Source organism: Rousettus aegyptiacus, unplaced genomic scaffold (assembly GCF_014176215.1).
Source record: "Rousettus aegyptiacus isolate mRouAeg1 unplaced genomic scaffold, mRouAeg1.p scaffold_m13_p_2, whole genome shotgun sequence".
NCBI classification, from domain to species: Eukaryota; Metazoa; Chordata; class Mammalia; order Chiroptera; family Pteropodidae; genus Rousettus; species Rousettus aegyptiacus.
The window spans coordinates 175,357,772-175,369,874 of record NW_023416295.1 but is presented as its reverse complement, the minus strand read 5'-3'; the positions used below and the strand labels follow the sequence as shown (position 1 = coordinate 175,369,874).

General features: G+C 52.2%; 1 protein-coding gene across 1 annotated transcript; it reads left to right on the top strand.

Annotated features, from left to right (window-relative positions):
* The first annotated feature begins 4,425 nt into the window (after positions 1–4,425).
* Positions 4,426–10,931, top strand: LOC107500980 (cysteine-rich DPF motif domain-containing protein 1-like). Its single transcript, XM_016126723.2, has 4 exons — positions 4,426–4,745; positions 7,831–7,943; positions 8,850–8,961; positions 10,184–10,931. Exons 2-4 carry the CDS (start codon positions 7,831–7,833, stop codon positions 10,328–10,330), a joined length of 372 nt encoding a protein of 123 aa, XP_015982209.2. The 5' UTR covers positions 4,426–4,745; the 3' UTR covers positions 10,331–10,931.
* The last annotated feature ends 1,172 nt before the right edge of the window (positions 10,932–12,103 follow it).

Sequence of the window (12,103 nt, the reverse complement as noted above, 5' to 3'; positions counted from 1 at the left end):
GCAGATGGTATGAAAGGAGTGATTACTTTTTCCTCTTGGGGGCCGGCCATCTGCCAGACGCACCTGCCCATAGAACCGTACAGTGGTTCAAGGTTTAAGCCCCAGATGCAGGTAGAGCGAGGTATGCCCTCCATTAAAGCAGGGCTCCCCAACCCCTGGGCTGTGGACTGGAATTTATCTGTGCTACGGTAGGACCTTGGCTGCACAGGAAGTGTGAGCGGCAGGTGAGGCGGCGAAGCTTCATCTGTACCACAGTAGCTCCCCAGCGCCAGCATCACCGCCTCAGCTCCACCTCTGATCATCGGCATTAGATTCTCATAGGAACACCGGTCCCTGGTGCTAAAAAGGTTGGTGGTCAATATGTTAGAGGCTTTGGAGGCCTCTGGCAGGTGTGCCAGAGATTTTAGGCTCTGGGGGAAGGTGGTGGCGTGCCCAGACAGCCTTCCTAAATGGAGCAATCGGCTGAAGTCCTGCTCTCTCCTGGCACCCTGGGAGGATCGGTGTTACACTGGCTGGCCTCCCTACCCTAGGAGACAACTACGGGGCAGGGAGGAGCCCCCCAACCCGTGTCAACAAAGAACTCATGATTGGGAGCTGCGAGATGGAGAGGGAGATACAGGGCCGTATACACAGGGACCGAGGGTGCAGTCCATGCTGGGGAGGCCTCAGGGTTGCAGGCAGGGGACCCAGGTACCAGCATAAATGTGGTCTAGGATGGAGTGAGGACCGGGACGGCAACCGTGGGTCCTGCGGTGGAGACAGGACTCTCAACTTGTGGTTACAATGAGCAGTCAAAGCTGTCACAGGGCCTCTCCCACACGTGGCTGGGCGCAGAGAGCGTGGGGGCTTCTAATCTGGTAGAGCCATGACAAGCATCAAGTGGTTAACAAGTAGAGAGATGCCAATTACGACATTATCCGGAAAACAACGTAACAAGTGAGACGAATCAAAATTCAAGTTGGTTTTGAAGCGCATTTGCACAGGATATGGCAACAATCACTAAGAGTCTTTTAGGACTCCTTTTTTTCTCATCATATTTCCAGGCAAAGTAGGCATATTCCAGAACAAGTTGGCAGCAGTTAGGAGTACCTTCCCAAGTCTAAATTGCACGGGAAAACCAGATGAATGTTCTCAACTTAGCCCCTTATTAACTCAGAGTAGCTGAACAAGTTTTTTCTCCGAAGGGCGCTCTCCATCTGCAGCGACGAGGGAGGAGGTCGTCCATCTACTCAAATGCTTGTAATCGTTAAGGCTCCTTCTAAGGCCCGCTTCTTTACATGATAAACATTTTTTAAAAAACAATACAACAGCAAACCCAGGACTACACTATGGTAGGTGAGGACTTACTATACCATCTCTAATGGCTTAGCATCCTTTCCCCACCCTGGAGCTGCAAGAAACCTCCAGTTTCCTGGGGCCTGAGGACTTCATCTGGGTGATGGTCACACCATGAAAAGTCATCCTGCTGTGCACTTAGAAAGTACATACTTTTCTGTACCTGTGTTACACTTTTAAGAGTTTACTTTAAAAAGGAAGGCCTGCTTCTCGAATTTCATGAGCGCCAAAATTTTACTGGACCTGATTTTACTAGCAGAAATGGCGAAACGGATGAATAGGATTGCACTTACCCGTGAAGCGAGGTGCAAAAGGAAATCATCTGTCACAGTACCCCACTTCTGCTGCTACTATCAACACTTTGGTTTCAATTCTAATCCACTTTTCGATTTTTCAGATCTCCTTTCTGTCTTCACTTAAATACACAATGTATCATACTCATTTAGTAATGTGATTTTTATAAAGCTTATAAGCGATTCTCCTAGACCGTTTTTTTGCTACATTTTATAAATATTAGCACAACATATGGGTGATTATTTCCCCCCAGCAAGCCCACCCTTAAGGCTGTGGGGGCACAGCCCGGATGAAAATATCTACATATGTAAACATGTAAAGGTTATAAAACGAGCTTACACACCATTACAGAAAATATTTTAATCCACCTATTCGACAAATACACCTTTATAAAGACAAAATAAAAATTATATGTAAAGCTATGGTTTTCAGATAGCTGAAAATTGACCAAATTTCAAAGAACTGAATCATTGTGTACCTCTGGCGGTTCTTTTAGTGGGCTCGTGATGGTCTTATGAGTAAAGACATACAGAATCATAAACAATTATGTATGTATTCCGGAAGATTAATTTTTCTGCTTTCATTTCAGAAAAGTCATTGTGTTGATAATAACGAAGATTTTCACATAATTCTGTGGTATCGACTATAGTGCCAAGTTAGACTATCTTTCCTGAGTCTATGTAATCTGCAGGTAGTTTTTAAGTATTTGAGTTGGGGGACACATCACTGTGCTGAGGGAGTGGCGACTGGAATCGTCAATAAAATTCTTAAAGCTTTAGATTTAGAATCGAACCATGAATATTGGTTGCAAGTTTAAACAATACAAAGAGGATGCACACGAACACTTATCATCGTTGCAGGAAATATTTCAAGGTATTTCCATTTCATTATATAAATGTTAGTTTTTTCATTATTATCACAATTTATTACAACATATCTAGATTGATACATTATTCTTGATATTTTCTCCTTTCATATTTCTTAGTGCTGGACTATTTTAGAGAAAACAGAACTGAAGCAGACTATACTTTGACCCACAGTGGCCAGAAAATGGTCTCTACAGAAATTAGTTTCAGGATTGTTTGTACATGATCCTTCTTCAGATTCCAGCAAATGTTTGTTTTCTAGGTTTAATTGCCACATGTTGTATTTGAATGTTGTTTTCATAACTATTTTTTAGAGCAGTTTTAGGTTCATATCAAAATTAAAGGGAAGGTGCAGAGATTTCCCATATGTCCTCTTCCCCCCACACACACCCCCTGCACCCACCAACATGCCCCATCTGAGTGGTACATTTGTTACAATTGATGAACCCTATCAACACATCATCATCACCCAAAGCCCACAGTTCACATTATGGTGACTCCTGATGTACATTCTGAGTTTGGATAAACGTATAATGACAGGTATCAACCATTATAGTATTATACAGAGTATTTTCACTACCCTAAAAGTCTTGAGAATACTTGAAATTGACCCAAAGAAAGTCATCACTAAGCACAGTTGAGGTCATGTTTTCTAGTAATAAAATCAAAGTGCTTCCTAATTCCTGGGGCCCAGGGCAGGGGTCCCACTTGCCCAACGAGGGTCAAGAGCAGTCATTCCCTGTATTACAAAGATACCTGTATAATCTTTCTCTCTCAATTCCCCAAAGGAAAACGTCTCAGACGCCAGGCCTGCTGACTTCAGTCAATTCCAAACCCCATAGAATGGTGCCTCACATACACACGAGTGGAGGCCAGGAGTGAGGTGGGTGGGACCGCCATGTAGGGACAAGAACGGGGAAGACTGGAAGCAGGAGAACCTTCAGAAGCCGCGGGAGACGGGGAAGCCCAGGGAAGTCCGAGGGTAGGCCCAGATCACGACGGGCATAGGAGGCCCCTTTTGGGCTTTCGAGGAGCACAGTGATAGGTCCCAAGTGCGCGCAGCTTTAAAAAGATCTCAATAAGCCATAGGGCTATGTAGAACCCATCTTGGCTGATGTCTTAGAGGCACACTCGCCCTTTCCTGTGGCCGAGGCGCAGGGGGCTCCCGTCCTACTGGGGGACATGTAGCAGGTGGGTTAACTAAGACCAGGGCACTTCAAACCGAGGCGCGTGAAGAGCGAAACCAAGGAGTGACAGCGATGGGGATCAACCTCCGCGCAGTCAGGTTCTCTGAGGGACGCACATCGGCGGGCTCGACTCTGCAGACCCCGGTGGAAAACCCAGCAAGAGACCGAGAACCTTGGAGCAGTCACAATAGGCGCAATCGATGCGCTCTGGACGGCGAAGGCCCAAGACCTCCCATCCACCGCAGTATCCAAAGCTCGGGACCTGAATGATCCCGCTGACGCGGAGGTCCGTCACAAAACCCAACCCGCCCCGAGACAGCGCCACTGGCCGGGCGTGGAGAGGCGCACGTGTGCCGAACCTCTAGGCTTTCCGTCGCGAGGGCGCAGAAGAACCATGCACTTGGCACTTGCAGCGGGAGGCGGGGGGGGGGGGGGGCGGGGTGTGTGTGTGCGCGTGTGCGTGTGCGTGTGCAGGAGGCCGCCCACGCGCCGTGCGCTGGGGCGCATGGGGGAGGGGCCGCACACGCGCCGTGCGATGGCGCGTTCGGGGGCGGGGCCGCACACGCTCCGTGCGCCGGGGCGCTCGGGGGCGGGGCCGCACACGCTCCGTGCGCCGGGGCGCTCGGGGGCGGGGCCGCACACGCGCCGTACGCCAGGGCGCTCGGGGGCGGGGCCGCAGACGCGCCGTGCACCGGGGCGCTCGGGGGCGGGGCCGCACACGCGCCGTGCGCCGGGGCGCTCGGGGGCGGGGCCGCACACGCGCCCTGCTCCTCGGCCGTCGGAGGTTGGCCCGTGGGGGGCGGGTTGTGTGCCCCAGGAGCCAGCCTTCGGCCCACCCTTGGCGCTCTGTGTCTCTCTGGGGCCTCAGTGGAGATCCTCGGGATTCCGAGCGCGGTTCAGAGCGCCAGTGCTCGGAGCGGCTCCCTGAGGCGTCGGGAACGCGACAGAGGACGCGGGAAAGGCCTCCCGCTGCTGAGCTCCCGGGGTCGGGCCTGGACGTGCGGGCCCTCCGGACCTCGGGAGGGGCGTTTCAGGAAACCGCGAGGAAGGCTCAGATGTAAAGGTTAGGACTAAAACCCAAGCAGAGATGAAGGGAAAAAAAAAATAGGTATACTCCCCCCAGACTGAAACACAGAGAGGAGAGGGCACAGCGCACCCCGGACAGAGGCCGACACCCTGAAATTTGCAGCTGGAATCCCAGCAGGAGGAGGGAAGGAGAGGAGAGGAGATAGGAAGGGAGGAGGAGAGAGAGCAGCAGCGACGGTTAACAATTTTCTAAAGACAATGATAGATTACAAACCGCAGGTCAAAAACTGCTGAAAGAAACAGGCATGATAAATCAAAGAAAAGGAATTCTGTATTTTTCAAACTGCTGGAGGCCAAATAAAAAATCTTGCAGGCGGCCAGAGGGAAGTTGCAAAGGCAGAGGTGTGTGTTTTCGGGGTGGGGGGTTGGGGGAGAGGGCCTTCTGAGGGGACGGCAAGAACAGAGGCAACGCGCAGGGAATAACGGGGAGCTCTGAGGGTTGGTCCCTGAGCCTGGTGCAGATTAATAACCACATGGAGGCCTCTCATACCTCTGGGGAGCCCCTGAGCTTTGCAGCACCGCTCAGAGGCTTCGATTTGTACAATTCTATTGGATCTTGCCATGCTTTTATGCATCTGTGGGAAGTGATAATGGGGCTTTCTGGCTTTCTTTAATCTGTTGTTATCATGAGTTGCAATCATTGGTTTCCCAATGTTAAACCAGCCTTGTATTCCAGGAATCAGATCCTCTCGGTCATGATGCTTCTTATACATTATCATATTCAGTTAGCCAATATTTTGCTGAAGATTTTTTGTATGTGTGTGAATGAAGGCTATCAGTCTGTTGTCTGGTTAACGGTATCAAGGTAATCCTGGCAGTTTTGGTGTCCATGTAACATTGGCCGCATAAAATCCCTGGGAAAGTATTTATATTCTGAAAAAGTTTCTATATGTTGGTATTGCTTTGCTTCAATGCTTGACAAGTCACTGGTAAAGCCATTTAGACAAGGTTTTTTGTGAACGTGTTATTTTTTAGGAAAAAATATAATTATGAATGCAGTTTTCTTAATAGGTATTCATGTTTTCTATTTCTTTTTGAGTCACTTTTAATCATTGGTATTTTTTCAAAAAATCTATTCATTTGATCTAAATTATCAAATTTATTTGGTAAAAAGTTGTTCACAATATTCCTTTGTTTTCCCTTTAATGTGTATAAGCGTCGTCTCCTCTTTCATTCCTGATTGTGGTCATTTGTATCTTCTCCCATTTTTCTTGAGTGGTCTAATTAGAGGTTATCAACTTTATTCAACTTTGTAATAACGAACTTGAGTTTATGGATTTTTTTTCTATGTCCATTTTCTCTTTCTTTGATTTCGTTGTATGTTATTTTCTTCTTTGTCTCTGTTATGCTTAATATGTCTTTTCTAACTTCTTCAGTTAGAAACAGGCATGATAAATCAAAGAAAAGGAATTCTGAATTTTCCAAACTGCTGAAGGCCAAAGAAAATATCTTGAGGGCGGCCAGAGAGAAGTTGCACAGGATGAGGTTGGTGTGGCTTCTGGGGGGACGGCAAGAGCAGAGGCAAGCCACAGGGAATTACGGGGTGGGGGAGAGCTCTGAAGGTTGGTCCCTGAGCCTGGCGTGCGCGTGGCAGAGAGTCGAGTGACTGCAAAGATTAATACACACACTAGAGAGGCCTCGCATGCCTCTGGGGAGCCCCTTAGCATTGCAGCACCGCGCACAGCCTTGGATTTTGTACAATTCTTTTGGATCTTACCATGCTTTCATGCATCCATTGGAAGTGAGAACGGGGCTTTCTGGCTTTCTTTAATCTGTGGCTATCATGAGTTGCATTCATGAGTTTGCCCATGTTAAACCCGCGTTGTATTCCAAGATCGGTTATGATCACTTAGGCTTGTATATTATTTTATTCGATTTGCCAGTATTTTGCTGAAGATTTTTGTATGTGTGCGGCTGAAGAGCATGTCTGTAGCCTTCCTTTAACTGCTTCATCTGGTTAAGGGTAACCCTGGCAGTTTTGGTGTCCATGTAACACCTGCTGTGCAAAATCCCTGGGGAAGTATGTATATTCTGAAAAAGTTTCTATATGTTGGTATTACTTCTTGTTTAAATGCTTGACAAGTCACTGGTAAAGCCATTTAGGCATGGTTTTTCTTGTGCACGTGTCATTTCGTTTTCTGGGAAATTAATTATGAATGCAATTTTCTTAATAGGAACAGGGCTATTCAGGTTTTCTGTTTCTTTTTGAGTCACTTTTGATCATTGATGTTTTTTCAAGAAATCCATCCATTTCATCTAAATTATCAAATTTATTTGGTAAAAAATTCTTAACAATATTCCTTTGTTTTCCTTTTAATGTGTATAGGCTTAGCGACATCCCCTCTTTCATTCCTGATTGTGGTCATTTGTATCTTCTCCCATTTTTCTTGATCGGTCTAATGGGAGGTTATCAACTTAATTCAAGTTTTGAAATAACCAGTTTTGATTTTATGGATTTTTTTCTTTGTCCATTTTCTATTTCTTTGATTTCTGTTGTATATTTATTATCTCCTTTTTCTCTGTTATGTTTAATATGCGTTTTCTAACTTCTTCAGTTAGAAACTTAGATGATTGGTTTTAAACCTTTTCCAACTAAACATTTAAAGCAGCAAATTCCCTGTGAACACTGCTTAAGCCGTGTTCTACATACCCTGATGCACAGTTGTACTTTAGTTTTCATTTACTTCTAAATATTTTCTAATTTCCTTTGTAGTTTCTTCTTCGAACAATGGTTTATTTACAAGTATATTGTTTAATCTCCAGATGTTTGGAGATTTTCCAGGTATCTTTTTGTTATTGATTTTAATTATTTTGGTATTGGAGAATATACTCTATGATTTTATAGTCTTTTACACTTTGAGGCTCATTTTTAAGTCCTAACATATACTGTTTCCTGGTGAATAACTCATATGATTTGAAAATCATGTGACCTTGAGCAGGTCTTGTACTTACCCTAAACATGAGGTTTCTAGCTCCGTGTCTCCAGATGAGAAGCATGCAGCAGGAGGCTTTGAGATGTGGGTATTCTTTGGTTCTGATGTGCCTGTGTCTTGATCTTGCAGATGGCGTGTGAGGCAGAGCACCGTCCCTTGGGTGTATTTGAGTGCCAGCTCTGTGCCTTGACAGCTCCATACAGCTATGTGGGGCAGAGGCCCCCCAACACCCAGTCTGTCGTGTGAGTACCAGTGTCCAGTGGCCCAAGAAGCCCCACCCAGAGCTGGCTGGCTTGGGTCTGACACGTGGCTTGGGCGTTGGCTTTAGATCCACCCTACCCTGCTCTAGACCTTTCACTGTGTCCTGAGGGGGTGTGGGGCATGGCTCAAGGGCCATCCAGTTCTTCCAGAACGTGCGAGCCCCTTCCTTCCAGCTGAGCCTGGGGTCCAGCACCTTCTCCAGTTGGGGGCAGCAGCACTGTGACTCAGGCCGGAACCGCTCAGCAGCTGGGCGTGAACGGAGCTGCGGCCGGGCCTTGTCGCCATCCTGCTGGTTCTCAGCGGAAAGCCTGCCTGCCTGCGGCTCGTGCAGTGGCGGGAGTGAGGGCTGAGGGCCGGCTTCCTGTGAGCTGCCCAGGGAAGGCCTAGGGTATGGCCAGCAGGTCCCCGGGCTTGATTGTTGTCCTTCATGAAATGGCACGTCTTGAGGAGGTTGACAAGTGTGTCACCTTGGACAAGTGGCAAGGGGCAAGGCTTCTTTCTTCTGGCCGGTTGTTCTGTTGACCGCAGCCCCACGGGTCGCCTTTCTGACGTGTGCTGAGAGGCCAGCACTGTGCCCAGGTTCTCCCTGCCTGGAAGCAGACATTTCGGGAGTGGGTGTCACCGTGCTGGGGCGAGGGGAGGGCTTGAGAACTGGATGGAGGCCTTGTGCCTCCGCCCCCATCCTGCTGGGTCTGGGGGCTTGAGCTGTAGCTGCCCTCTTTCTGGCTGAAGAGGGGCGGTCGTCTCCACCGGGGATGTTTCAGCCCAGAGCAGGGGACCAGCCCCTCCCGCACGCGCCGGCCTGTGCAGGCTCCAGGGAGGTCCGTGCTCCTGCGGAACTTCCGCCGGCAGAGGTACCGATGCTGGCGTCACTTACTGTCCTTCAGCCTGCTGGAGGAGAGCTACACCATGAAGGACCCCTTCGCCTCGGACGACGACAGGTTCCTGGTCCTCGGCTCGCGGTGCCGTGTGTGCAGCAGGCTGGTGTGCGCGGGCCCGGTGAGTGCGCCCCGTGCGGCTGTGGCTGTGATCCTTCCCCCCGTGGCTGGGACGCCACACGCGTGGTCGAGGGAGAGGGGACGCGTGAGCCTTTCCCAAGGATGGTGTGCGCCTCAGCCCTTCCGGGTCACAGTGTCCCTGGGGTCCCTCATGGTCACTAGGCGAAGTGGCCGGGGCTGGTTCATAGAGGCCAGCTGGGCTCTCATTATGGACGGCGCCTGCAGCCAGCGGAGGACCGGGGACAGGCGAAGCGGCTAACGGGGGAGAATCAGAGGGTCTCCTTCGGTGGAGGAATAGAAATCGATTGCTGGAGGTCCTGCACCGGCCCCAGGGCCCCAGTCGTTCTCGGCGCGCCCCCCGCCATCTGCTGGTGTCCGCGTGCCACTTCCCTGCACCAGCGGTGCAAGCGGCCGCGTGCCATCACCCCAGCAATTGTGGAGGTGGCCGCGTGCCGCCTCCCTCCACAGGGTGGTGACCTCGTTTCTGGTTGTTCTTGGGGGACCTTCCAGAGGAAGGAACCATGCTCCCTGGAGTGTTTGCATGTGCCGGGCCCTGTGCTTGGGACTTGCTTTACCGGTTAGGCTCCCTCAGTCCTGTCCCTAAACTAGTTGGGCGAAGCAGTATTGCGCCCATTTTCCAGGTGAGGAAACTGAGGTTCGGAGAGGCCGAGGCGCCCAGTCCCCCAGCACAATGGAGCCCGTGGGGAAATGCCAGTTCGATGGCGGTGCAGCGGCACAGCCGGGGAATGGGCCCCCGGGACCCGGGGGACGCGCCCTCCGAGAGGTCCCCCAGCTTCGGCCGGGGGGCGAAGCGTGAACAAGGCAGCTGTCACAGGCCACATGGAAACAGCCGGCCTCCTGCCCCTCAGAGGCAGAAAGGCGAGGCCGATGTGGCTTGACAGTGGGAAGGAGCCTCAGTTTAGGCTCAGCGGGTGGTCCCCATGGCCGAAGCCCCGGCACCCAGTGCCCGCAGGGTCTGAGCCTGGCTCTCCTGCCGCCGCCCCTTCCGCATTTCTCTCTCATTCCTGGAGGTGGCCTGCCAGGCCCCGGGCGCCGGTCTCCCTCTGGCCGTTCTGGCTCTGGCTGCAGCCTTCCCACCGCCTCTCATGCGTGCCTGTCGTGGGGGCCCTGCCCAGCCCCCCGCCGAGCGCGTGGCGAAGGCTGGCCTCTGGGAGAGGCGGCACGGTGCCCTGTGGCCCTCAGCCGCTCCCGTCTTCTTTCAGGAATGCAGCTTGTTCTACTGCAAGCGGTTTTGCCTCCCTTGTGTCCAGGAGAACATCGCCGCCTTCCCTCGGGAAATCCGGCAAGACTTGCAGAAAAGGAAGGTTCCAGCAAAGAGGCCCGGCGCCCAGCCCAGTTCTCGGGCCTGAGTGCCGCTGGCTGCCAGGTCCCCAGAGGCGCCTGCACGGGCTGTGGGTCACCTGGCCTCTGTGGCCGTGTCTGGATGGGCTGAGCCGGGACAGCGTGTGCAGCTGGAGGGAGCTGGAGTCTGGCCCGCAGCAGTGACGCCCCCGGGGCCGTGCCGCGGCGGCGGGCACAGGGCAGCCCGCGGACTAGACGCCCTGCGAGCCCAGCCCGGCGCTGCAGAGCTCGCGAGCCGCTGACTGCGGGCCCTCTCGCCCCCTCCTGCAGGGCTGTCCCCCGGCTCGTTTCCTGCTCACGCAGGCCTGGGCTCGTAGGTCTGAGCAGATTCTGTTGTGCCCTTGTCCACGCCGCTCCGCCGGGCCATGCGGACACAGCGGCACAGGGAGAAAGTCCGCTGTGTGGCGCCGCGGGTCCGGTGTGGGGAGACCCTGTGTGGTCACAACGGCACGCCGGACCTGGAGGTGCATCGGGAGGTCGAGTGTTGGTGCTTCCGGCCTCTCGTCACCCCTGCTCTGGCTCTAGCTCGGGGTCAGGCCCACCGCTTGGTCGTAGAAGTTTGTTCCAATCAATCTAAAAGAATAAATGCCTTTCACGTAGCCAAAAACAGTGCAAACATCTTTTTTAAAAGTGGACTGGCGTCGTTGGACTCTTGACATGACCTGTTGGGTTGCCTAGTGTACCCCAAAATGATAGGTTTGAAAGTATGCTCTAATCTATACCGAGTGTATCTGCAGATGTAAGGAGTCAAGACGAGGTCATACCAGAGTAGGGTGGGCCCTAATTCCAATGGCTGGTGTCTTTATAAGAGAGATCTGGACACAGACCCAGGCACAAAGGACAGACAGCCATACGAGGAGCGTGGAATGGTGCAGCTGTGAGCCAAGGAAGCCAAGGACTGTCGGCCGCTGCGACAGCCAGGAGAGGAAGGAAGAGACCTCCCTGGGGTTCTTGGGGGGTCCGAGGTCCTTGGAGGGTCTAGGGCCCTGTTGATGTCTTTGCGGTGAGTTAGAGAGCAAATTTCATCTATATTCGCAGCCACTCCCCAGCGCCAGCATCACCACCTCAGTTCTGCCTCAGATCATCAGGCATTCGATTCTCATAGGCACCGCTCCCTGGGGCCAGAAGGGTTGGAGACAGCCGGTGTACAGAGGCCAAAAGGGGTGGGAAGGGCACGAAAAGATGTCAGATACACACGGTGGAATTCCCCGGCAAGCTAGCTGATTTCACCAGGCCTTTCTTTCTTGCATGGCCCTTACGTTTCGAGAAGCTTCCTTGGTCCTTATGCTGCGTGGATGGAGTCAGCAGGCAGGGGTCTCAAGCTCCTGGCAAAGACGGGCTCTCACCAGCCACAGTTGTGTATAGACCCAGGTACATCCTGCTCCTCCTCTAGCTACTGCACGAGTCAGCTTTCTGGGCCTCAGTTTCCCCACATGCCACACAAAGCAGTGGGACCTCACTTCTGGCACCCTCCTCGTTCTGAACCGTGGGCTCCCGCACTGGTGGCAGAAATGCCGGGCGATGTGGTGCAAGGTCTCGGAACAGACACGGGTGAGAGCAGTGCATTCGCAGAGGAGCCCTAGGCGGGTCCCGCGTCCCCACTGGAGGAGCCCTGGTCACAGCCTTGCAGGCCACACCTCCGCTCTGAGAGCGGGCCCCCTCCGGGTGCAGCCTTCAGCACCCTCACAGACCACGCCCTGGCCAGGAGCCCGCTGCTGGTCGCCTGCCATGCCAGACGCCCGCAGAGCTGTTTCTGAGATCTCCCCGGTCCTGGGCAACAG